This window comes from Phoenix dactylifera, chromosome 2, assembly GCF_009389715.1.
Source record: "Phoenix dactylifera cultivar Barhee BC4 chromosome 2, palm_55x_up_171113_PBpolish2nd_filt_p, whole genome shotgun sequence".
Taxonomy (NCBI): Eukaryota; Viridiplantae; Streptophyta; class Magnoliopsida; order Arecales; family Arecaceae; genus Phoenix; species Phoenix dactylifera.
This window is the reverse complement of record NC_052393.1, coordinates 20,833,681-20,860,975: the sequence shown is the minus strand read 5'-3', so window position 1 is coordinate 20,860,975 and position 27,295 is coordinate 20,833,681. Positions and strand designations below refer to the sequence as shown.

At 40.0% G+C, this 27,295-nt stretch overlaps 3 protein-coding genes across 3 annotated transcripts; 1 reads left to right on the top strand and 2 right to left on the bottom strand.

The window, feature by feature from the left end:
- Window positions 1-1,707: 1,707 nt before the first annotated feature.
- LOC103718562 (uncharacterized zinc finger CCHC domain-containing protein At4g19190) lies at window positions 1,708-15,172 on the bottom strand. Its single transcript, XM_026809072.2, has 7 exons — window positions 14,852-15,172; window positions 14,647-14,709; window positions 12,841-12,992; window positions 12,569-12,688; window positions 11,415-11,616; window positions 3,488-3,602; window positions 1,708-3,408 (listed from the first exon to the last, which is right to left on the bottom strand). Exons 1-7 carry the CDS (start codon window positions 15,071-15,073, stop codon window positions 2,381-2,383), a joined length of 1,902 nt encoding a protein of 633 aa, XP_026664873.2. The 5' UTR covers window positions 15,074-15,172; the 3' UTR covers window positions 1,708-2,380.
- Window positions 15,173-15,350: 178 nt separating this feature from the next.
- On the top strand, window positions 15,351-21,901 carry LOC103718565 (RNA polymerase sigma factor sigB). Its single transcript, XM_008807452.4, has 7 exons — window positions 15,351-15,730; window positions 16,087-16,247; window positions 17,371-17,967; window positions 18,907-19,137; window positions 19,225-19,365; window positions 21,024-21,224; window positions 21,335-21,901. The coding sequence occupies exons 1-7, from the start codon at window positions 15,643-15,645 to the stop codon at window positions 21,614-21,616; spliced, it is 1,701 nt and encodes a 566-aa protein (XP_008805674.2). The 5' UTR covers window positions 15,351-15,642; the 3' UTR covers window positions 21,617-21,901.
- Window positions 21,902-22,070: 169 nt separating this feature from the next.
- Window positions 22,071-26,661, bottom strand: LOC103718564 (ABC transporter G family member 14-like). The gene is made up of 5 exons (XM_008807451.4): window positions 26,417-26,661; window positions 25,440-26,277; window positions 23,484-23,675; window positions 23,192-23,370; window positions 22,071-22,908 (listed from the first exon to the last, which is right to left on the bottom strand). Exons 1-5 carry the CDS (start codon window positions 26,555-26,557, stop codon window positions 22,258-22,260), a joined length of 2,001 nt encoding a protein of 666 aa, XP_008805673.2. The 5' UTR covers window positions 26,558-26,661; the 3' UTR covers window positions 22,071-22,257.
- Window positions 26,662-27,295: the final 634 nt, after the last annotated feature.

Here is a 27,295-nt window from a genome sequence, read left to right as displayed (position 1 = left end):
CACAAAGCCCATTCCACTTCTATCTCTGTCGTCAGCAATACTGCCATTAGAGTTAATCTCGAGGAAAATCAAGGGGTGGGAGCTCTCAAAAGACTAGAATGGTCTGGGCCATTCTTCGTAGGCTATTTATTAGCCCGTGAAGTTATTACTGAATGGTGATTTTACAATAACCCAAATCAAAACTGATAACAAATGTAGTGTATTAATCAGTAATTTGTATAGAAAAAATTAAGTTACGATCAACATGAATAATTATTTTAAATCATACCTGGAATTTTGGAGAACTAGATCACACAAAGCCTTCCTGGCCAAAATTTAAGGAGGGCATGATGGAATGCAAGTGAATAATATTGATAATTGATGATTTTATCAACTCAACTAGTTAGAAATTTTTCCAACATGTTCCATTATAGTAGAGTCTCGGAGTCAAGCACGTATTAGACCCGAAATGTGAACATGGATGGAAGTTCAAAAGGCGCAGTGCTACAAGCCTACGTACCGCATGAAGTGTATCCATAGTCTGAAGATATTTATGCTTTTCTACTATCTCTGGTGTTTCATACTCAAGATATTCTGAAGATATGCTGTTATGATGGATTGCCCTTCTACATATGTTTCATACTTAAGTCCATTCTCTAGCTCTGGTGTTTCAGCTGGTTTAAATAGGTCTTATGAAACTATAGTTCAATCTGTTTGTTTGCTTTAATCTATAGGGTGCAGGAATCTAAGACCGTTTGAACCGAAGTGAACTGTTTTGCTTTTTAATACAAGCTTTCAGCTCCATTTGTTACCAAAAATAAAAAAAACCCACATGAAAGGAAAGAGAAAAAGGAAAAGTATTATGTTTATGTCTCTGGGGACTGCACCTTTTATAAAAAACAAAGGCTGGTCATCTTGGTTTATGAACGTGCGTGTATATGTATGTGCGCAGAGGCGTGCGTATGCACAGTTTATAACCTGGCTATCTTGGTTTCTTTCCGTCCATATAGATAATTAAAAACGTAAATCATGTAAAAATTAACAAAATATTTCCTGTTCATTGTTAATGGAGGATGATTTTTTTTTCTTTTTCTTGGAGACCCTCTACCTAAAAAGATCACTGATATTCAAAGCCTTAGCTCCCTAAGGCTCGTTTGGTTCGTGGAAAAAGGAGGGAAAGTGTAGTCAACGAAAAAGTAATGAGATGCCTCTTATTTGGTTGGAGTTTTCAAAGAAGAGAGATGAGAAAGTTGTATTTCCATGGAAATATGATTCTCACATTTTATGGAAAAGTTTTTTCCATGAGAAACATGAAAAAATTACTTTCCCATGAGGCGGAAATCACTCCATCTTTATTTTTTCCCCAAAAGACCCTTCAGTATTAAAGAGGCATTAAAGATCTAATTTTTATTAAGGGTATAATAGGAATTACACATAACTTTTCTAAAAAAGTGGATGGTCAACCAAACATAAGTACTCTGAAAATCTGTCACTTTTCCATGTTTAACCAAACATGCCAAAAGTACATTCCCAGGTATTCTCTTCCTAGAAATCTTCTTCCCAAGAATCATATTCTTAGAAGAAAAAATGCTTCCCGCAAACCAAACGAGCCCCTAATGATTTTCTTGGAAAACAATAGTTACAGAAAAGTCTTCATAGAAGCTATGCACAAAAAAACGAGGCAGTGCATGTTCAAGCTTGAAAAACAATCATTTGAACCAGATCAACTGAAGCATTGAATAGCGAGAGAGAACAAAGAAGATTTTTGCTTAGATCTTTTGTTTTAACAATGCCCACCCTGAACAGCTATAAGCACCAAGCCAAACTACTTGAGGATTTTTTTTTCTCAAGAGGAAACTACAAGGGGAAATTTACTGGGACGGCTTACATATTTGGAAACAAATAGCACGCTTTCATTCAGCTTCAAGTCCCTGAGTCTTGAACTCTTGATGGATATATGATCTATATTGATCTGGAAATGCATGAAGTCTAGTAGATCGCAAACATAGATTGTTGGAAGACTCACCAGACTGCAGACTGGCTCCAATAATTATTCAAACTCTGACAAACATAATTGAAAGAAAAACTTCTCTGTGCAAATACATTTCACCTCTGATCCTCTCTGAAAACATAATATTGGATTTCCTACTCATCATATTGATACTGAGTAAATTGATTGAGATGCTGAATCGGTTTGTCGGTGTGGTGCTGGTGAGAACAGTAACCCAATTCGAAACTATCATAAGTACCTCAATCTGAAAGGTTTTCTACTCATTACCGCAGATAATCTGGGTCCGAATTATTGCCAGCACCTGCATCTGAAAAGTTTTGCTTCTTGTGCTTGCTCTCTTTTGGTTTCCTTCTCAGATTCAGAGTTAGAACATAGAGACTCCAAATGATGTCATTGTTGTTGCTTGCTATTTGAATGCCACCTGCTTTCCTTGTCAAGTCTGGGGTCTGAAGGAGACTCAGAAAAATGTTGCTGCTTCTGCTTGCTATTTGAATGCCTCCTTTTCTTGTCAATTTTGGAGTCAGAATCTAGAGAATCCGAATAATGTCGCTGCTTTTGCTTGCTCCTTGAGTGCTTCCTGCTTTCCTTGTCAACTACAGAGTCAGAAGATGGAGACTCTGAACGATGTCGCTGCTTTGACCTGCTCTTCAAGTGCCTCCTGCTTTCCTTGTCAAATATGGAGTCAGACGATGGAGATTCCGAGTGGCGTCGCTGCTTTTGCCTGCTCTTCAAATGCCTCCTGCTTTTCCTGTCAAATACAGAGTCAGAAGATGGAGATTCTGAGCGGTATCGCTGTTTTTGCCTGCTCTTCGAGTGCCTCCTGCTTTCCTTGTCATATACGGAGTTACAAGACTCTGAGTGGTATCGCTGCTTTTGCCTGCTCTTTGAGTGTCTCCTGCTTTCCTTGTCAAATATGGAGTCAGATGATGGAGACTCTGAATGATGTCGCTGCTTTTGCCTTCTCTCTGAATGCCTCCTGCTTTCCTTTTCAACTTCAGCGTAAGAAGGTGCTGAATACTCTAAATTATGCTGCTTCTTATGCTTGCCCTTTGACCACCTCCTGTTTTCTTCATAAAATTCAGAGTCAGTAGAAGAAGACTCTGAATGATGTTGCTGCCTATGCTTGCTCTTCAGTTTCCTCCTGTCTTCTTTCAGAACTTCAATTTCAGAGTCAGAAGGTGATGATAATTCTGAATACTGCCGCTTCTTGTGTTTGCTCTTTGACCACCTCCTGCTTTCCTTGTCAATTTCAGAATCAGAAGATGATGCAGGTTGATGATTAACATGATTTCCCTTGGATCCAGTATAACCTACTGGTGATCGGTCCTTGTGCCTTCTCTTATGTTTGGAATGCTGCTTAGATTTGCTTGCTGAGAAGTTGGAAAGCAAAGCAGGGATGTCTCCACCACCCAGAAATCCTGTAAATCAAGTTAAGGCAATGTTAAAGCCTGAGCCACAGATCTGGATATGCGTTGTGTTATATATATTCTTTTATACCTCCATATTCATCAAATATGTCATCTGCTACTATCTGCTGGTTAGGATCATCTGGTTGGAACCCACCACGGGGAGGGCTCATTCCTGGTTTCTGCTTCAGTTCCCACTTCAAAGGCTGCAAACAAGAGAACCACTCACTATGAGAAGAGATGTACAAGTCCAAAGCATGCATATGTGCAAAGAGATAAAATAAAATTCTAAATAACTACAGGTGCACTTTTATTATGCTGCAACATTACAAAAATGTCGGTTATATGCTGATATTTATGATTCACACATGATGAAATGCTGCATTCATAATTCACAAGTCCTGCAGTTGTCTGACAAACAGCAAACGCCTACATTTAGTAACGAGTATATCTAAGGTTTCTTTTATTCACTTCCAGAAGATGGTAGATTAATTTTCATGAGAACAATGTGCTGGATAATAATGGCTGCCACAAACCATATACTATTCTAATACTCTTACGAATTCCCATTCCACCAAGTGGCTCCTTTCTCTATGTGACATGCATGTCTTTCATGCAAGCATGTTAGATGTGAGCAAGCTCAGAACCATCAACTGAGTACACTTAAAACTTATCACAAAATTTTCATCAAAAAAAAACTTAGCACAAGATATTTGGGGATCTAGATATGGTCCACTCCCCTAGCATCAAACAGACTCAGTTTTCATCATCAATATAGTTTACTTGATCTCTTAATCACTCTAGAAAGCTGGTCACAAATAGCTAGAATCAGGCTAGATGGTTATTGTTAAGGCTAACCAAAAGCTCTAATATCATTTTATTCAGATATGGATGCACAGGGCCCACACCCCCCCCCCCCCCCCCCCCCCAAAAAAAAAAAAAAAAAAAATCACTTGTTCTTCCCTAAATAATAGCTCACTTTATAGGTTAATTTAGATACATTTTGACTCTTCACACGCCCTTGACACAACTAAGACACCTCCCTCCACCTTTTCTCCAATTTCACTTGTTCTTCTTTCAAAATAGCTCACTTTATAGGTTTCCTTAGATACATTTTGACTCTTCACACACCCTTTAGACACAACTATCAAATATTTATATTTAGTCTAAGATATTGTTTTCCAAACTCCAGAAGACATATTCATGAAAATTGTACTAATTAAAACATTTATGAAACTAATCTAAATATTTCCTAAAATTGCATTAATTTCAAAGAACATACCCCCTGGAGGAAGCACATTAGACCAATTTTTCCTCCATCAAGCATGGTAACAGCAACTTGAAGACAAGAATATAATAGGGTTTGGAAACCTACAGGTCCTCAACTATTGGAAAAGATCCAATAGTTTTAAATGCATAATTTTGATGTGAAGGGCTTGTGGGGCATCTTTGTTCTCCAAAGCAGAATCTTCACTTGAATAAATACTTTCCCCTTTGTACATGTGTACCCTTGGTCTTCATACTCCTTGATCTTTGCATGCTCTATCTCCTCATGATCAAAAAATGGTTTTGTGCTACCCCAATATGTAAAAAAGGGCATCACAGTGCACAATGTTCCTACCATTGTGGGGTTTGGCAAGGGTTAGATGTATGCAGCCTTACCCCATGTGTGGAGAGGCTATTTCCATATTTTGAACTCATGACACCCAAGTCATAATAGAGCAAATTTATTGTTACGCCAAGGCCTGCCCTCATGTTTATCCAACCTATATCATTGAAAAATTCTCCACTCCAAAACATAACTTTGATTTTTCAAATTTTCAAATTTTTGTCTTTATATGAAAATTGACCTTTTTCTTGAATTTCTATATTCTGAATATTGCTTTTTCAATTTCTATATTGTCTTTTTCCCATTCAATTCTTTTCTGCTTCTTTATGTTCTCTCTTTGGTTTCTCCATCTCTTGCATTTTCAAACTCTTCTAGCTTTTGAGTTTTCACTTCCTTGATTTTTTTGATTTCTTTAAACTTTTCAATCTATAAACATAACTTTTCAGTTTTTTTCTTGAATTCTTCTTCTTCTTCTACTTCTTTCTCATCCTTTTACTAAATTCTACATTATTAATAATTTTTTCGTTTTCAATCTCATCTTCATCAAGATTTTCTTCCCAAAAAAATTCCATCTAAATTTATTAGTCAATATTAAGTAATGCTCGACTCTTATGATAAAAAGTGAATTTAAGCTTTTCCAACGCATGGAGATCCGGAGATTGTATATATTTGACATGCTTTTGTATTATTCATTGCCCTTTGCAAAATTTCTAGTGCTTCGACTTCTTTCTTTTCTCAAATTTTCTTTGACATGCAACTTTTCACTTTTTCAATAATATCCTATAGGTCACAAGCGTGAAAATAGGTACAAGTTTGAATGCTCCATTTTTTGCAGTTAAAAAAATACTAATATTTCTACTAATAAAATCATCTCTCTCACTCTCCTTTCTTTTTTTGTCTCCCCTCCTTTCTATTCTCTCTTGTTTTCCATACCTCACTTTTTTTTGACAAATTTGATTTTGCTTCTCCTAACCACTCTTGCCTTCATCTTTGTCATGTCCCTACACTTCAAGCCTCCTTACTCTCAAATAACTCTTCTTTTGTTGATCACCTTTCTGGCATGTTGTGGCTCTGATATCACTATATTAAGACAACGGAGGCAAGAAGCTCTAGTATCACCTTGTTTAGACAATGAATGTAGACGGGGAGAGGACAAAATATTTTATCATATTTTTCATTTCATTTATTGTTCTTCCTTACAAAATGAGTCATGGCAAGGGTCTATATAGATAATGGCTCTTCAAATATCCATTATGTAAATGCACCGCAACAGCCAAAAAAACACAGGTACCCAATACTTACATGAACGCTAAGAAATATTATCTCAGAAACTCTAGAAGATATATTAATGTACTAATTTAATACATATAAGGAATTAATACTTCTAATACACTAAAGCAAATTTAGTTTAATTTCCAATATTTATTACATTCTTTTCTCAAACTGATTCTTTTTCTTCTGGGGTCTAATAACTTGAATGTCCTATTAAATCATTTAAGAAGTATATAGCTGATTTATGACAAGACAAGTAGTACACAGTAGAGGTAAAAAGGCACGAAAACTGACTATAATGAACAAACAACAAACGAGCAGATGATTAGCTATTCTTTTAATTTTCTCCAAGAAGAGTAACAAAGAAGGTTGAACCAGTGGTTTTCATTACGATCATTACAGCCCGTATATGTTTAGTTCCTATATGAGCAGATACTTGCCAGACACATGATCGCCAAACACATTTTTAGTCAGTCATTCCAGCAGGAAAATACATGAAACCCTCTCACACAACTCCATAAATTTCTGGAGGTTAACCTACTGTCTAGTGATAGCAACAACCTAAAATCACGTCTACTTATTGCTGAATGCTGCTGAAGAATGCAGGGAAAAAGATCCCCTTATAAATATCAAAAAGACTACAAATACATGCTAATAGATTTGTTTTTAGGCCAGCTTTCAGGTAAACCAAAAGAATATAGGTCTATAGCAAAAGATAATTGTTTCGAAGAACTTCAAGATTCAGGTAAAGAATATAAGTGCCTTCAAATAACAAATGAAGTTTTGAGATTTCTTCTGTAGGCCGTGTTTTTGATACCATCGAATGACAGCAATATAGATTTGAGATAGAAAGAAAGAAACATTGGACATGCATTGTCTTATTCTTGACTATCATGATTCAAGAACGTTTTCTAATGTCTAATATGGAGCACAGCAATTTAATTTCAAGATATATCATCTTTTAATTAGTCTGACCACAACTATGAACAAGACCTATTACAGCATTCAAGATTGGATTTATTAATTTGCCCTCAGTTATAACAAGAATTACCAAACCCTTCTTTACCCTTCTACGCATGCCAGGTCCCAAGACTTTTTTTGTACATTTTCACACACTCAAACAAGATTCTGGGTGCTCTTGTTGATGGCTAAGGCTCAAGCTTGTGTTTTACTTTTCCAAGTACTTCAATTGTTTTCTTAATCATCTTCTAATTAGGGTATATTCCTTAGCTATGTTTAATGGATCAAACTTGTCTTTGACTTCCTATTTTGCATTCCATTCACATGAGCATCTATATATTTGCTACGACAATCACATAAAAGAAGCATACTTAATCTGAACTATTCTTCACTTCTGATAAATAAAAGTTTATGTAAGTTGGTTTCTTAAAGTAAGACAGCAATAAATTGAGTACAAATTATGCCATTACTTTTAATGACTAGGGGATGATTTAACACAATCTAAAATGGCCTTTCTGCTGAAGTTTGGTGCCAGGACGACAATAGAATGAAGTGCTGACAATTGAGCATCAAAAGCTCACATAGGCATGGCATCTTCACTGTCTTCTTTGGCACTATACTGCTGGTAGAAGCTCCAAGTTTCAAGATTTTTGAGTGCAATGCATGGATAGCACAACATAAAATTATGACAAAGTTGAATCAAGAATTCAAGCAAGGGATTTGTTTAGATCTGTTGCAAAATCCATTACTCTTGTTTCATTATAAATTAATCAAACTACTATCAGAATAATTAGTCCATGTGAACGTGGCCATTCCCAAATTATATTAGAAGTGGTCAATAATAATTTATTAAAATAAAATCAAACTTACACCATTTAAACCTATCCAAATTTGATTTCTTGAAGAATGATTGATGATCAATTGATTTGATATGCCAACATTCATTGCCACCTAAAAAAGGTTCATTAGTGATAGACAAAACTGTCTGCTTATTTGAGATTGGGTTTCACTTAGTAAAGGGTACTAGTTTATCTATAGGTGCAACCTTTCTAAGTTGATGAAAATCACTACCATAGTTAACAATGACAATGAAAAAAGATCCCAAAACTAGCAGGCCTAGGCAGGGCCTTGTTTATGCTATTGCAATTCAGATTTTGGGTAGGCTGGGCTCAAATTTCAAGATCTTGAGCTGCTGTTCTGGTCTAAGCCTGGCCAAAAGCCTAAAAGTATATCAATTATATTTTTCATTTATACTACATCTATAGATGAAATACATACAAAAGCACACATGACCAAGACCATCAACACTTAAGGGTTAGCTCTATGAATGCTCATTTGCCAGTTATTCCCAAAACTACAAAAACATATACATACATAAGTACAAACATCAATAGATATTTTACATATGCAGGACCTATACATCTATGACCCTTCGATGATACAGCATTCCTCTTACTACTTTCGCATGTCAAAGGGTGGTAGCCTGCCAAGCTGAAAAAGCATATCGTTGATGGATAGTAGGGGATTAATTACCTGGACAAATCTACCTATTTCTTTATATCTGAAAGTGTCAGCATTTTTGGACATTTGGACATGACAGGACACAACATGACACAATTAGGCAATCTACATTGAAGGGCCCTGCTCATGTCAGCAAAAAGGGCCAATACTTTGTTGCTGTACAGATTCTTAGTTTCAAGTGCAAGACACTTTAAGCAAAGTTTCATTATATTTCCAATATAAATTTATCATAATAATCTACATACTCAAGTATCTTAACGCATCTTAAGTAACCTCAAATATACCTAAGGAATGACTAAAATAACCTACAAACTTATGATTATTATATTATTTTGTTCGTGAGGCAGTATATGTATCTCTCTCCCCCCCTTTCCTTTTTAGTTTTCCTTTTTTTGAAAGGCATTGAAACAATAGCTTATATTATGCCATATATGAGTGTCAAAGTACTAGTAGCAGTACATACCCCTGCAAGTACCTTACACATGTAGCATCATGGACTGTCGTAATGCCCCAAATCACCCAGTTCCGATTGTGCTATACTGTACTAGGTCGGAACTGATATGAAAATCATATTCGGGTCAGCACGAGCGTCATATCGACCCGTACAAATCTGTACTGAGCCGTTTCAAGATAAGCCAGGATGCACACTGACCCGCATCGAGATAAAGATGAGAAAAATAGCTTGAGAGCCATCTCTATACAAGTGCATACCGTACTATACCGACCCATACTGTATCAAACTAGTAATGTACCGATATGATACCCGATACCAAGATTGCGAGACCTTGTCTAGCATGGATTGACATGGTACCATACTAACACATGGTATGGCTCTTGGTTCCAACATGGCAAAATGAGGTGCTCCAACATATGTCAACACCTAATACTTCCAAGCGGCATACAAGTACCTGCACCTTACTAGTATGGTGTAGTATGCATGTACTCAAATCCTATATATGTGTGTGCGCATGCATGCATGCATGCATGCGTGTATATATGTATGTATACATACATACAGACATACATTTGTACACACATATACATACATATATACATATGTATAGATATACATATATATATATATATATAGATATACATATATATGTATATATAGATATACAGATATACATATATATGTCTTGTGACCTCGTGCCTCGATTTTTAAGAGGATGCAATGTTTGATGCTTGAGGACACATAAACATTTGATGTCTTTAGGTCTAAATTAGATTTAGTTAATTTTCTAGTATTATCGAGTCTTAAGGAGTAGTTTAAGTATTTGTATTTGTCTTGCAATTTTCCGACTAATTTTTAAAACTATTTTCCAGTGGGTTTTGAGAGCTACTGTGAGTAGAATTATCATCTAAAGGAACTACCTTTGGTCCAGGTTAAGTTAGAAAGGTTTTAAACTCTTTAGGATTGTGATTTGGAAAGTCTTTGATGACCTTTTTATGTGGGACCCAATGGAGCTTGTGGTTGAATATGAGTCAGATCTTGGGTCAAATAATATAAGTTAGAATCCAAGATCCATACTAGATGAGTTGAGATTCCTTCTATGATCAGGGAATGTTGTTTAATGTTGTCTGAGTCTTTATAAATATGGGTCCATATGGAGCAACGAATTATGGATGATCTATGAATTATAATAAATGAAGAAACTCCTTTGTAGAGATTCACCCTCTATTATATGATCTTTTCCCTCTAACCTTCTTCTCCTCTATCCGACCCCTTCATCTTCTCTTTCCTTCTACTTTCTCGCTGTTTTTGCTGTGGAAAAAGATAAATACTCGTATTTCATCAGATCCGTAATTTGTTTCTGCTTATATCTATACAATTTGCAGCCCTCGATCTATTGGACTGCATCAATATTTCACACCCATGACAAGTTTCCAGGTTAAAATGCATAGGGGCATGTGACCAGACATAGAGGAAGATGCATGTCGCCAGGTGCAACACAAGTACATTGTCCTAAACAAAGGTGATCATGGGTAAACCCTCCTTAAACATCCAACTCGGCGGTAGGAGAGCAATACAAATGATTTCTTGTTCATAACTATTTTGCTTGACTACTAGAAAAATGAAGTCACTCATGATATTCCACTTTTTGCATTTTAGCTATGTGGAATCTTTTTCTTTTTCTTTTTTTCTTTTTTAACCTGATACTAAACATTATTTGACATTTATGGGTAGGGACTTCAAATTGTATTTTGATTTTCAGTTATCTTTGTTAAAGTTCATTTTATAAAGATTCGTTATTTGTCATAAAAATGCATACAAACATTTCTGCAAATCACATCACAAAAAGGCAGATTTAAAATCCTCTGCTTCCTATGTCGTTTCTCTTGTTTTCTGTGCTAATCATGTACGGGCAAAAATATATGTAACTAAGATCATTTTACTGTCAATACTGGAGCAACATTTCATAATTTATTAAAAGCCATCGATAATCGAGGACACGGACACGTGAAATTTCAATGGAATTGCTACCCGGCGATAAGTAATGTAAAAAAGAAGAAAAAAGGAACTTCTTTGCAATGGCAATACACTAGTGGAAATGAATTTCTGCAGAAATGTTCAATCCAAAATTACGGTTTATATTCTTTTGAAAATCATCTGCTACAAAGTTTGCCATGAGAAGAAAACTATAGTGATACTTGCCTCGCCAGAGTCTGTGTGCGCCATTATAGCTGTTAGTGGATCATCCCTCTTCAGCCGACTCTCATCATTGGGCATTATTGCATCTTTCAAGGGGCATTCACGGTCGCCACTTTGGTGGCCATACGTTCCACATCTTACACATCTTACATTGCGAATTTCAACTCCAAATGGCTTTACCCTTGCAGGCGCACCGGTATCTAGCCTGCATAAGAGACATCAATTCAAGCACTCCATATAAGGAGATACAGAAGGCAACTGGCTATACACATCATGGCAACAGGTTAGTAAACAACAAACTTAAGGATGGCAGGCTTTTGATTCCAAAAAATAAAGGATATTAGAATTTTAAATGGAGTAGTGATATACTGGTCAATGCCAAGAAGATCTGATTTGTTTTTAAAAAATGCATGGAAGAAAGCTAAATAAACAAGCACACATGCATGTATAAATGATATCTTTTATTTTTTATGATTTTCTATTCTTCCACGATTCCCTTTCAGTTTTTGGGGCAGATAAAACACATATCTTTTGGATAACCTGCAGAAGGAATTCAGACACAGTGGAAATGAGAAGGGATCATACAAAACAAGATAGTTACAGCACTAGAGATATTCTTGATCCTTGAATAGCATACTGTACATCTAACCTGGGAACCAACCTATGATGTCCATGCATATTTGTAGTTCTTGGATGAAAGCATACTAATCAGTAGTTCATCAATTGCTAATTCCTCACTCTATCCCTCATTGAAACTAATTTTAAAGTTCTTTAACAGTCTATTTTAGGAACAAAACAAACGTCTGATAGATTTGGTGCATTTCAACATAAGATCAGCTACACGCATCTGTCAGGCTGTTAAATACCGTCACGAGGTTTGAATAAACAATACTTGCAGTTGGAGCTTCAGATATTGAGCCTCTTATGCTTTAGACCAGTTTATGCATACACTAGAGAAGCTTTCATGTGGTCTCCAATTAAAATGTGACCTTTTGATTTCTGTATTCAGAAATCCTTATTTCTCATGCTTATGTTATGTCTAATTTTTCTCAAGAACCCGTAGATGTTAATGCAGTATTACTCCATGTTTAAAAGGCCCATAGTGATTGCTATTCTCTGTCCTGTAGGTAACTAAAAATAGAACGTTTAAAGCATACCTTGGAGCATTTTTCAACACTTCAAATTCTTGTTCTGTTGGTAAAGGCCGACCGAAAACATCTTTTGGCCTGGCCTTCCTGTCTCCACCAATCTGATTCTTGTCGGATCTTGTTTCAGGCCTAGAGGAACACATATTACGTTCAGCAGAAAATCGAAGCAAAGGAACATTATCCATACCCTAACTGGTAAATCACTATTGCATGTCTTAGATAAAGTATGAAAATTTTCAAACTAATCTCAGAAAATAAAACTTTGAAAAACATGAAGATACATTGTAGAGGTGGTTCCACTTGTTGGATCTTGAGTGCTGTTACTTTGATCCGACGTCTTCTTTCCATCTGCAATCTCTGCAGCTTTGGCACTCTCCGCATTATAACCAGGTGGGCGGACATACATAAAACTCACAGCTTTTATCGTCTCCAGCTGGAGTAAAGAAAAAAATTGAAGCATAAATGCAAAATCATGGAGCATCCAATGGCCTTAATGAGCAAAATATCACAGATGTAACACGACTATTTAGAACAAGTTGATAGAATCCAGAGACCACTAATAATGCAAAAGATAACAAATCAAATTTTATGATTGCATGGATTTAGAACACAAAAGCAACAAAAATTTTCTCAAATACGTGTGAAGCAAGCACCATACATAAAATGTATAGAAGAAAAATCAATTTTTAATGAGATCCGTAGAATGGTCTTGCATTCACTGCTTTGCCTAAGGAAAATGTGGCATGTGTCAGTAAGGGAAACAGATGCAGTATCAGATGATTAACACATGGAAGTTTGATCAATCACTGGGAAGCACGATACCAGTATGGTTATTATCAAGCCTTCATGGATAAGCATGTTCAATTTTGTCAGTGAAATTATGAGCTTCAAAGCATAAAAAGGGATACAGCTAGCAGGTAGAATCTTTGAGATCTGTATGTACATACATACATATGTGTGTGTGCATGTATTCTTATTTCCTTTTTTCAAATGGCAATAAGAAAGATTTAATTACATAGGAAAAAAGGACAAGAAGGTAACAAGAGCAGAACCTCCATATCAAGGTGGTGTAGCGAGGAAAGCAAAAAAAACAACCAAATTCCTCCAGGCTAAGATATATTTCTATTCTTTAATCAGAGGATGAACTTGACCACTAGAGAAAGCAAAAAGGAACATATGTAAATTACCAATCAAATTGATTTTCCTCCTGTAAGTTCACTAGCAAGCTTACTACCTACGACCTTTTAACACTTTTCTTCACAGTCCTCATATCCTTTCCCTGCATGTTTGACCACATTGCGCTGGTATTATCCTTAACTTATCTCCTTCATTGGTGAACCACAAATAGACGTAATAGTGAACCACAAAAGTCGTATAGCCAAATGTTCTCCCACTTGGTTTTGGAAGAAAAACACAGTGAAGGTCGCCTTTTCCTGCAGCCATGATAGGCCAGAGCTTTTCCCAGAACAACAATAATAATAAAAAAGACTGCTCTTGAACTTGTGATAAAACATATGATTCCCAAGGCAATATCTAGAAGACAAATCATGTGAAAGGAAGAAATCTGGAACAACATCCTCAAAATTCAAGAGAAACTGCAAAGGAGCTCGGGAAATCAAACTCCAGAAGACGTAGAGCTACAGCCTGGATCTTCTTAGACTTTAACCTGTTCCCTTCATATTTTAAACTTAACCTACAATTCAAAGGTTCCCAGACCACCAAACTGCTCATTTCTAGAAACAGTAAACCTATTTTGCATAAGACAGTTTAAACCCTAATTTCATGTTACTGTAATCATGCAACCCCTGCAGCGCACCATTCCTATCTCCAAAACAACACTTACCTAACACAAGAGCCTGATTTTTCCTTATCCTCCTCACAACATCTTCACCAACCCCACCTGGACCCAACATAATTAAGGGGGAAGATAAGAAAGAAATAAAGGAAGAGAAAAGATCGGGTATCCATGTTCCTCTCTGATAAAGTAATTTTGTCATTCATTTCAAGTGCAAGTTATTTCCCTCACAATTAATACGCCAGCATACCATAACCCGGAGTCCAGCAATCATGGATTCAAACTTTGTTACCTTCTCCTTCTCTTTCTTGGAGAAGAGCGCCGTCTGACGGAAAAACTCCTGCTCCTGAGCAAACTGTATCAAATGGAAGGAGAGCCAGCAGACAGGATTAGCATTATATATCACGAGAAGAACAATAAAGAGAAGGCAAGGAAGAAGAAGAAGAGAAATCATGATGGAGATGATGAGATGGGACGGGCAATATCAAATGTATTACCTCGCGGGAGACCTCCTCGGCGCGGCGCATGCGGTTGGAGTGTGTCTGCTCGGCGATCCACTTGCGGCGCTGGTTTGGGTAGGACAAAGGGTGCCATGGCTTCTGGTTGAGGTAGGAGTGGCTCCAAGCCGTCCCAGCCTTGATCTTGTAGTCCACCTCCCCTTCCTTCTCCATCGGCTTCTTTCCCAGCCTCATCCCTCCCCCCGTCACCTCCTCCTCCATCTCTCCCTATCCCTCTCTTCCCTTCTCCCTTCTCTCTTCTCTCTTCTCTCTTCTCTCTTCTTTCCCTAGATGGGGATAGCGAGGAAGAAGAGACGACGGAGCCACGGAGCTGAGAAACCTTCTCGACTCGGATTTTATTTTTACATTGATTGGACCGGGTTGAGTTAAGTGGAGGTTGGTCGACGTGAACCGGTCGGGTCGGGTCGTTGTGGCGAGGCCGGTCAATTTTTTTGGTTTCCCGTTTCTTATCTCCTCCACTATCTAGCGCTCGCCCAAGGGAAATCGGCGTCGTCTTGGAACCAGGCCTTCTCGCCCTGTTCCTTATCCGTTTCCTAATCCTTCCGCCTCTCACCCTCACCCCGGCGCGCGCTCTCTCTCTCTCTCTCTCTCTCTCTCTCTCTCTCTCTCTCGCACGTCAACGAAATAAAAAGCGAAGGAATAAGAACGGAGGATGAAGTTTTGCAGAGCATCATTTTGTCTTCCTTTTCCTCGTATCATCTCCCGCAGTCAGTAAGGCGATCCGAAAAGGGAGAGAGAGAAAGGAGGAGGAGGAGAGAAGAGTCGGGGGGATGGCGTGCCTGGTGCCGCAGTTCAAGTGCCCCTCCATTTCCCCCGACGCCCATTTCAGACCACTCTCCCACCACCCCTCCCTGAACTGTAAGTCGTCTTCCGAAAGCTGATCTCTTGCTAATTCCCAGCGCTTTTATTTATTTTTTTTCCTAAAGAAAAAAAAGAAGGGATGAATAGAAAATTCAGAATGGCTCTTTCTTTGTCGCATTATTCATGTGAGTTGGGTGGAAAGCATGACATGATATCCTCTTGGAGTCTGATTAAATTTCTGAATCATGCTCTAAGTTTATCTACAATTGGCATTTTTGTAAAAAAAGAAGAAAGAAAAAGATTGATGGAGATTTAAATGCATGATGGTTTTTAATTTGTGCATTCTATCAATCGTTCAAAGAATTGAGGGACGATGACCATTTTCTGTCTATGTTGAATTTCTGTTTCTGCAGCAAAGGCCAGAGATTCTGTTTGTTTTCGAAGTCCATGTGTTTCAACCCTGACTGCAGCGGTGATTGACATTCAGCGTATACCTTCTTTGGAAGCTCATTCAACCTCCTTAGATGCTACAAGACCCTTGACATATGTAGGAGCCGTTGGTCCACCAATGAAGGTTTGAGTTGACTTTGTCTTTTAAGTATTGTAAAATGTTTTTATGTATGCAAATATGGTATGCCGTATCGGTCCGAATCAGATAGTACGTATTGTACCGATTCAGTACCGGTATCTAGTACGGATGGCGTACAAATACTCGGTACGCCAAAAAAACTCCGTACTATACCAACACTATGCTAGTGTGGCACCGGTACGAGATTCGGTACTGAGATAGCAAACCTTGTATTGCAGAGAATGGATGGTTTTTTTCACAAGGTTGAGTTTTCGTTTTGGTTTGTGGTGGATAAATTCACTCATTTGAATTGATTAATAAAGTCAATAGTGGTTGAGAAAATGATATGTGAAAGACATGCTAGTGAGGGTTTGTATTATGCAATGTTCAGTGGAAAAATTGTAAATTACTTGGCCATAATATGTAAGTAGTTTGAATGGGAAAATAAACCAGTGTGAAGGAAGTAAAATTCAAAATCCGAGAAGAATTCCAAGATGGAAAATTTAAGTAGCCTGATGTGGGGGGAGAAAATTCTCTTCAGTGTTCAATATTGACAGAAGTTTTTCTCATTTATTTCTTCAATGAATAACAATTCTCTTTGACTCAATCTTGTATTGTAGATAATATCATCAAAGGCATGTACATTTTTTAAGCAAATTTAGAGTTTAAAACTCTATCTCCACAATAATAGATTAATTAGGTGTCCACAGCCTGGTTCTGAAATTTATTATTTACAAAGATAGTAGCAAGACAGAATTATTGCTAGATTGCTTTCATATATACACACACACACACATACACATATATATATAAGTTTATGCACCTTTTTTTTGTAAAGCATTGCCTAACTAAGCATGTGTGTGCTTTCCTGTTAACCAAAAGTGATTAAGTAACAAAACTATACAAATAACAGTGCCAAACACTATAAGAAACATATTTTCTTTGCTCTATTCTTCGCATGTCAAAAGACCAGCATATTTTTTCTCTGCCCATGTTTTGTTTGACCCTCTTATTTAAACTCTAACTTGAGGTTATTGGGTTTGGAAAACAACCTATCTTCAGCTCATTTAGGTACAATGTGTACACTTTTTTCTTTATTTATTCATTTTTCCTCGTTCAATTTGTGCAGACCAGTATTGAAGCAACCCTAGCCACAGAAACACTTCTCACAGGTGAAGAGGCAGTTATAGCTGCAGCTGCTGCGGAGGCAGTTGCCCTTGCTAGAGCGGCCGTTGAAGTTGCCAAAGATGCAGCTCAGATTATCGGAAATGATCCATCTGTAAAATTGGAAAAGTCAGAGGATTTTTCATCTGAAGCTGATGCCCTCCGACTCGAGAGGGTCAGACTTACTGAAATGGAATTGATTCGCACCACCAACAATTATACTCCAACTGACACTGAGCCCCATGAGGCCAAAGATCCATCTCAAGGCACAGATGTTTCCAATTTAACACATAAAGAACTTGAGTCCCAACAAATGCAGTACCCTGAAAGCATAGCTGTGAGATCTGGACGTCAAACTGACAGAAAAGCTAGAAGAACAAGGGCGGCAGAGAAGGCTGCTGTTAGTGTTATCCCTGTCAAGTCTGGATCAACTAGCAAGAAAAAGCGCTCAACTTTTCAGGAGGTTGATTATTCAGATCCTTTGCGTTACTTGAGGGGTACAACAAGCACATCAAAGCTTCTCACAGCAGCTGAAGAGCTAGAGTTGTCAGAAGCAATTCAAGTAAGCACTAGTACATTAATAGGTTTATAGTGCATATCTGGTATTCCTCATTTCTTGAGGAATTTTTAATGACTAAAGAAACGATTATAGTGCCATCATTCTGATCATCATGGACCAGCACATACCATTCCAAGCCTGGACCAGCATCCAGAACTGTTCGGTGCCAGTGCAAGCCAAGTGTTGGCATGGAACTAGATCTCATGTCATGTGTGGTGTCAATGCCAGGCTGGCACAGCATCAGCACACATCACTTAAAGCCTTGGATTTTCTCTTTTTTTTTTTATTTCCTTGTACTAACATGCATCACTCTGTCCGTCAATAGTATCTAGAGGGTGGTAGCAGAATTCATTCCCATGAAGTAAGAAAGATTGAGTGCATCGAGAGATCTAAGCAATAGATGGACCAGAATCGTAGTTCTAAATTTAAAATTATTAACATGATCCTCCTTCCATCAATTTTTAGTTATGGATTCTACACCATTTCATTTCCTAAGTCCTCCATAACCAAAGTTTCCTCCAAATTCCTTCGTCCCACTTTCAGCCAAGACTTTGTTTCTCTTCTCCTCCTGTTTTATAACTGGTTAACCTCAAATAGAGAGCCCCTGCTAATTGGACTTGTCCATATTACATAATGTGATAAAGTGAACATGTTGATCATCATATACATTTATTTACCTCTTTCATTCTTCTATATTCTTTGTTGCTCTTAATCTCTTTCCTATGTTCTCATTTCTAGATATTTAATTATGATGGACGTTTGCATAATATTCTCATCTTTATTATGCTTGTCTTATGCTCAAGTTCTCCTCTTACTCAACATTTCAACTAACATTCCATATTGGTCTGTTCCTGGAGGACCATATCCTATCATGTCATATTTGCCAATCAAGCTGCATTTTGGATCCAATTCATGCTTTCTTTTGGGACTGAATGTGAACAGGACATGTTAAAGCTGGAAAGACTCCAACAGGAGCTTGCAGAACGACATGGTGGCCAACCAACCTTTGCTCAATGGGCGGCAGCAGCCGGAGTTGATCAAAGGACACTAAGGAAGCGCTTAAGTTATGGAAGATTTTGCAAGGACAAAATGATCAAGAGTAACATACGACTTGTTATATCTATTGCAAAAAACTATCAGGGTGCAGGAATGAACCTTCAGGATCTTGTTCAGGTGCTTGTGTATTCTGCCTGGGAATGATTGCAAACTTTATGGTTGTGTCCAGCTTCAGTATGTCAATTTTGAGCAATTGTTTTACAGGAAGGATGCCGAGGCCTCGTAAAGGGTGCTGAAAAGTTTGATGCTTCAAAGGGGTTTAAGTTTTCCACGTATGCACATTGGTGGATAAAACAAGCAGTTCGCAGATCTCTTTCAGAGCAATCTAGGACAATTCGCTTGCCAGTAAGTTCTCCTCTGACATTATTCACATGGATTGCAGCATTACCATTACACATTGTTCTTGAAGTTGGATGAATGTAGATAATTCATATTAAAAATTTGATAACTTCTGCATACCATGCACTTAAAAATGGAAAAAAGGAGTAAAAGAAAGGGGAAATGTTTGTATCCTCAAAAGTTAAATAGAGAACAAATATGAATCTACTATTCTGACAAGTCAAAAGATCATCTGGAATGGTAGGACGAAGATCTTTATGGTTTCTTGAAGATTTCAATCAGCTGTTTTGTATCTTGGTTGTTGCCATTTGGAATCTGGATGAACAATGTTGTTCTCCTTCCACTCTTCTGATAAATCCCTATGTATTTATCTATCCAAAATGAGAAAAGGATATGCCTCCTTCATCCTGGGATAGAGGCTTGTCACCTTGTTTTTATCTTTCATTTTATTAGATATATCTTCATTGGGTTCTGAAAAAAACAGCAAGAAGGATCATAAGGAAGCGATTCTGTTACAGCTGTTTGTGCTTTGTAGGCAGCAAAGTGTTATTTGGAGCTGTCCTGGGATTTCTTTCAAAAACAAAGTTGGGAAAACTGCAGGCTCTTTTTACATTCAGCATCTAATTCTGTATGATAAGAGGAAGTGGGCTTTTGGAATGAGTAGAAATAATATAGTGAGACCTCTGAGGCACTAGGCAATGTACAAAGGAAGTATATTTAGGTCCATGGTTCACTTTTGGTTAGATATACCTCTGTTGAAACTCGCTGAGGATAACAGCAAAGGACTTGCAGACCTGTATGCATCATCATTAGAGCAACTTGAGGCATCGCATGATGCTTGAACACAGTTTGCTACTTTTATGGAGCATTAAGTGCTATAAGGATGTTGCATCTCATTAGCCTTGGATTGCGAAATACGTAGGATGTATGGGAGTTGTGACTGCTGTCTTTACTATTTTGTCATGTTTCAGCATGTAAGCAATTGTTGGCCCACATGAAGATGATAGTGCAGCATGAGATGTTACAACTGAAAAAGTAGAACAAAAAGTAGAAGGTTGGTTTTCTTTTCTTTGTTTTTACCAATTTTATTTAGGCTATTAAAAGGAAAGAGATCTGTTTCTTACCAGAGTTTCATGATTTAGCCATGTAAGTCTCAATCCTCAACCCCCTCCCCTGAGTGGGATTAGAGTTATCCTGATTGAGTTCTTGAGTTGTAGGGCCCTTCCAGGATTGAAGGCGATTTAAGAAAATGCTGGAGAGATAACAATAATCTGGACCGAGTTGTTACAAATCTTTGCTGTGATTTTTTTGGGGGGGTGGGGGGTGGGGGGCTAAGTTCAAATTATTTGAGTCACTATCAGCAGTCCAGATCTTCATAATATTCCAAATTCCCCATGTTCCTTGGCAAGCTAATAATTTATCCTCTTAAAGATGCAAGGCAAAGCTAGTCAAACGGTATCCTTTAAAAGATCAAATAGAATAAGACCCAATAAAACTATTCAGTTACATAAATCTAGAGATTGAATTGTGTGCTAAAATTTGAATTTGTTTTCCCTCAATCATGTTTAAATTGGACAACAAGTTGTATGTTATAGAGTTGATTGTCAATTGGTTCTTCATGTATGCATTTCTTTTTCTCTCTCTTGATATTCTGTTTTGAACAGTTCCACATGGTTGAAGCTACATATCGAGTACGGGAGGCTAAAAAGCAGCTTTACAGTGAGAATGGAAGGTATCCTGATTATCAAGAAGTTGCAGAGGCAACAGGGCTGTCAATGAAGAGGCTTAATGCAGTTATGCTAACCCCTAAAGCCCCAAGATCTTTGGACCAGAAGATTGGTATCAACCAAAGCCTAAAGCCTTCGGTCTGTGCATCATCCTTTTTCCTCATCCTCTTGTATATTTTTGAAGATCATTCTTTTTCTGATCTTCTGCTCCAGGTTTTGACTGATGTGTCCTGCTTTTTTTCTTCCAGGAAGTTATAGCAGATCCCGAGGCTGAAACATCAGAAGAAATACTCATAAAGCAATTTAGGAAGCAGGATCTGAATAAGGTGCTGGATACTCTAAATCCAAGGGAAAAGCAAGTGGTCAGATGGAGGTTCGGGCTGGAGGATGGGATGACGAAGACACTGCAAGAAATTGGGGAGTTGATGGGTGTGAGCAGAGAAAGGATTCGGCAGATTGAGTCCAGTGCCTTCAGAAAATTGAAGAACAAGAAGAGGACAAGACATTTGCAGCAGTATGTAATCTCATAAGGTTCCATTCAGCCCCCAAATTCTCAGCTGCCTAGTTCTTTTCTCCTCCACATTTTGTATGTCCAATATTTGGTAGATTTCGAACATGTAGAATCTGTTGTTCAGAGAACTGTAATTCTTTTGCGAAATTTCAAGAATTCATAGCGATTCACCAATTTCAAAAGTCAAAAGTACCTTCAGACTTCTATTTCTGTTTCGAATCATTTCTATCGAGTGGATTTTATTACCAACAAAAACTCTATTATTATGCCTGCCGGAAGCAACAGAAACATTTCTTCCTTAAAAGCTAGTCATCCAGCATTTCTTGTGCCATGATTTCTGATATCAGATTACCTTCATACTTCCTCTATTTATCGATTACAATATCAAAATTTGAACGTAGTTCTGCATGTATTTTCCTCCAAATTTATTGCTTGCTGGTAGATTTTACTCTTAGGCAATTCTCTCATAGGAGGAAGCTCAAAACATTTGATTTATTCGTCATCACTGAGGGCCTCTGGCTCAGTGTTATTCATCAGTTGGAAAAAAGAAAACGAACCTTTGCTCATTGGCTCATCTTGTGGTGTATCTCTTTCTCGAGTCTGGTAGCTGAAAGGGCAATGTGGAGAGCATGCGAGTTGGCCATGGCGACTTCCTCTTCCTCACCCGTGCTGCAGGCGGTGCAAAGCCAGGTAAGCGACCAGCCGGTAGCCCAGGAGCATGAGCGCCATGATGCACACGTCCACCCACATGTGGTTGAGTCCCACTGACTTGATTGCAGGGAACTCCACCACCGGGCACAGGACTCCCGGCGAGCACTCGTAGTAGTCCTCCTCGCTGAACTGCACACCGATGAGGAGCTTGTAGCAGTAGAAGCTGTAACTCAAGTACTTGAGCCAGACGATGAAGGGGGGTATCTGTTGGACGTAGTAACCGCCGGCGATGAGGAAGACCAAGGTGGTGACGGAGGCAAGGGTGGTGGCCTGCTTAACATTCATGAGGAGCGCACCCATGGCCAGGCCGAGGCTCTGGGAGACGAGGACGCTGAAGAGGACGATCAGGAGGGAGAGGATGAAGGATGCGGGATGTGGCTTGAGGCCACCCATCCAGTAAATTATGAGAACGAAGGCGATGGGGAGGGCGAGCTCCATGGGAAGGTCGCCGGCAGTTCGAGCCAAAAAGTAGGAGGAGAGGTGGTACATGCCGGAGGACCGCTCCTTGATCAGTATGGGCCGCTCTTGGGGAAAGGTGAACACAGCATTGTAGAGGGGGAAGAAGCCCCAAAACACCGAGAAGAAGAAGAGCAGTGCCGTCTGTCGGACAAATACATGCAACATGGTGGGTACTTTGTCGGGCTAAGAATTCAAATCTATTTAAATCTAATCATAAGCACACGGCTCGTGGTCAGTCCAAGTGAATCTGTGCGGCAGTATCCACTAGTCCATATAGATTATGGGCCAAATATGCTCTGATACTATTAGTCGCAACTTAGGAGTTCATCCAACAAAGCTAGTCGGAAGGTATTATTTGGGTTTCTTGATCCTGTATAAGTATCTTGTATAAGAAGAAAATGAGGAAGAGATGTGGGTTGGTTACCTTATCCTGGATATGTGATGGTGGGGTGTGCCACCAAAGGAGCCCTCCGAGGGTGGCCACACTCAGGACCTGGAAGATCCTTAGCTTGTTGAAGGCCTCGAACCTTCTCTCCCTGAGCCCCCTCCTCAGCAGCACCCTGAACTGCTCGCACCAACTTGTGCACCATTGCTCCCTCTTGGCTGCATGCATCAGCCACCCCAATCATATAATTAAGCATGTAGACGATGGGATATCATGGTTCTACTACGCATGAGTTCAGTGGCAAAACAAGAATTTTACTTGGAAAGCTCACCAGCAGTGGCTGCATCTCTGGTGTAGCCGTAGTTGGTTGGATCCACACTATAGAGCTCAGCTTTCAATCGGGTGGCGATGTTGCGGTCGTAGGCGGAGATGAGCTCCTCCCTCACGGCCTTCGGCTCCCGTTCCATGCTACCAAGAGCTTCTCCACCCTCAATCGCTTGCTGGGAATCAGGTGGTGCAATCCCTGAACCATGTATCACCATACATTGTCATTCAGTTAGCATTAGATCAAGTAAAATGAATAGTTCTTTAGACCCATGCAGTTGGTCCAACAATTCACTGTGTAACCATGTGTGATGTGTCACACCAACTCTCATAGAAGATAATATAATGAATATGGGTCTCACATATTTTTCTTGTTTAAGTCGGTCTAAATTGGGCTATAGTGTGTGGGGGGTTGGCCATTCAGGCTAAGCATGTGTACCGAAAGGCCAACGGGGCAGCCGACTGGATAGGCTCATATGTGGCTAACCACTCTGGTGAGACCCTATGGCTGGAAGCGGAGGACCTATCCGAAGCACTCCGAGTCTTGTTATTTTTTGACTTTTTTGAGTATATTCGTACTTGCCAAGCATGATGCACCCGCTCCAGCACAAAAAAAAAAGAGATTAAATTCATTCAAATCTAATCATAACTACTATGATTAGCTTATGATTAACCTAAATGAACATGTGCCGTTGTACCTTTTAGTTCATATAAACTAGGCTGAATTTGATTTGACACTATTTGTCACAATTCAGAATCTCATCTAAAAAAGCTAGCTAAAAGATGTTATTAGAGTTTCTTGCCCAGGACAAGTATTTAAGATCTATCTAATATACAGTTGATATGGAATTAAATATATGCCCGTATAATTCCTCGCATGTGAGCCCGCATTTTATTCGTCTTGTTTGTTCCCGCATAGAAGTGAGAACATGTATTATTAGGGGGGCACGGTCATCATTTTGATGTCGTGCATTTCAAGCCTACCTACTGGGATTCGTATCCGCTGTCAGCTTTGCGCCTAAAGCAACAACATCGCACCCAATCCTTGCTTTTCTTGGGATGTGACGCCATGTTCGCTTACTGAGAGAAGGTGCGGCTTTACAAGTGCGCAACGGATGACGGATATGGTGGCCAAAAAAGGAAATTCTTATGCATGCATCTGAAAGCATCTCTTTCTCTTGTGGTCCATCTTGGCAGTGCCTAATTAACTCTCCCATCCTGCCCTAACCTAGGTGCGTGGTAGCTATTGATATTTTTTCCCGAGAAAAGTTAGACATCTTATCACTTTCACTTAAGATAAAAGAAGAAGGTTATCTTCTACTGATGTTAGTCTTACAATTATATTTTATGAGATATCGTAATCTTCTTGATGGAATATTTCGCTAACCTAAAAATCTTTGACTCTCCTCATCTGTTCCTCTCGGTTCTTTTGCTCTATTCAATCTTTATCATTAGTTCACAAGGCTGGATTAATCCTCTCCATTTTTGTGCAGGGTCTGTTCAATCTCTTATTGTTGTTTGTGCATCGATGTCCTGTCATGGTCAATTACGCATTCGATCTCCACTAATATTCACTTGTGGTGGTTGATAGAACCAAATCGATTCTACCCAAAGAGAAGAGAATCTCCATCTCTTGAGCTCAGATGGCATGGTAAGAAGCGAGCATGAACTAATCCGCCAGGTCAAACCAACGACGATGTTGGAAGTGCATGAGGGGCTCAAGGTCAGCTATCAACCTGAGCCGGGTCCCCACCCGTCCCCAGTTCAACGAGCATTCCCCTAGTGGGCTGCTCGTGGTGCTCCCGCTGGGCCCCCCTCCTTGGGTGCTCCCGTGGGCCCCCACGCTGGAAAGTATGCATACTCCCTCTCTTTCACTCACTCTAGAACTCTAGCGAGCCCCTACCGGTCCGACGGTGGTGGAAAGATGATACAAGTAACGAGCAATGAAGGAAGCGTAGCGTACCGTTGGCGAGGTCGAGGAGGAGGTCGGCGGGGTTGAGGGTGAGCGGCGACGAGAAGCCGATGGAGACGAAGTACTCCAGCGCCGCCGCGGCGCGGCCGTAGTAAATTGGGCTTCCCTCCGCCGACAGCACCACCACCTTGTCGAACATGTGGTACAGCCGGCTTGATGGCTGATGGATCGTCGTCACCACCGTCCTCCCGCCCTCCGTCGCTAGCCGCTTCAGCGTCGTCACGATCCTCGCCGCCGTCGTCGAGTCGAGCCCTGATGTCGGCTCGTCGAGAAGCAACAGGCTCGGGTTGATGAGCATCTCCTGGCCGATGCTGACCCGCCGGCGCTCGCCGCCGGAGACGCCCCGGACGAGGGGCCCGCCGATCATGGTGTGGGCCACCCGGGCCAGGCCCAGCTCGGACATGACCTGGTGGGCCTGGCGGACTTTCTCCGCCCGGTCCAGCGAGCGGGGGAGGCGGAGCAGAGCCGTGAAGGCCAGCGTCTCGGCCACGGTGAGGTGCGGGTACAGCACGTCGTCCTGAGCCACGAAGCCGGTGCGGCGCTTCATGGGGCCGGAGAAGGGGAGACCGTTGTAGGTGATCTTGCCGGAGAGCTTGCCGGAGAGGCGGCGGCCCCCGAAGGCGGTGAGCAGCGTGGTCTTGCCGCTGCCAGAGGGTCCCAGCATGGCGAGGATCTCCCCCGGGCACACCACCCCCGTGATGCCGTTCAATATCATCTTCTCCGCCGGGCCACCTCCGCCGCCGCCGCCGCCTCTGCCGCAGCAACAGCACAGCCCTGGACCTTTGCTGCTGTGGCGACCCACCTTGACCTTGTACACCACCTCCTCAAACTGATAACAGTTATCAGTAGAAATAATTCATCATTGATTATGAACCGTTAAACAATTTATCATAAACTTATCATTTAATATATTATGCAACTATACGAAACCACAGATGCATGCATGCATGCATGCATATTCTTAATACCTTAAGGATGACGGGGAACACCACGCCGGCATGCGGGAGATGACGAGGATTTGAATGAGGGGTTGGACATGCGACGACGGTCGTGTTGACTGCAGGCTCATTTGGATCGCCTCCGCCGCGTTCGGGCTCGTGAGGTGGCATGGTTCTGTCAGTTCCGGTGGCCCGGCGATACCGTGGTGGTGGATGAGAAAGAGGAAGAGGAACAGGTCTTGTTCTAGTGGGATATGGTGGTTCGGAGCTGGAGTTTTTAGCTGGGAAGAGTGCATAATACAATCTCTTATATACATGGGAGAGATGGAGAGAGGGGGACCTACCAATTTGCTTAGTTGCACTAACTTTCGCATCAGGGAGGCAAGCATGCTTAGCCAACACTTTTTTTGGGTATGTATGGAAGATGATGAAGTACAACAATATACGTGTTATATGGGAGTTGGCTTGGCGTGGGTCTGTGTGGTTAATGAATTGGAAAGAGTGTGTGAGGACAGGGCCACTTGGAGGGAGTATTGTGATGTGAGGATTATGCAAGGATGGCCCATGTTTCAACCTTGTCTGTGATTAATTGACCTCCCAAATGGGGTAGAATAACAATGATTAAGTGTAGAGTGAAAGGGTTAAATCCGTATATGTCATAATCATGATCAACAGGCCTTGTTCCAACAATTGTGGGGATACTATATGTTAACTTATGGGTGGCAAATATCGATCGGACCCCAAGAAACCCGACCCAACCTGATCCTATATTCGGGTTTGGATCAAGATCTTTTTAGTTAGGGTTGGGTATTGGCCGGATTTTCTGACTCGAATTTTAAATGAGTCAAGCATGGGTCATCCGACTCAAGTCTTGAAGGTAGAGTTTTATTTGAAACAATATAGTATAGG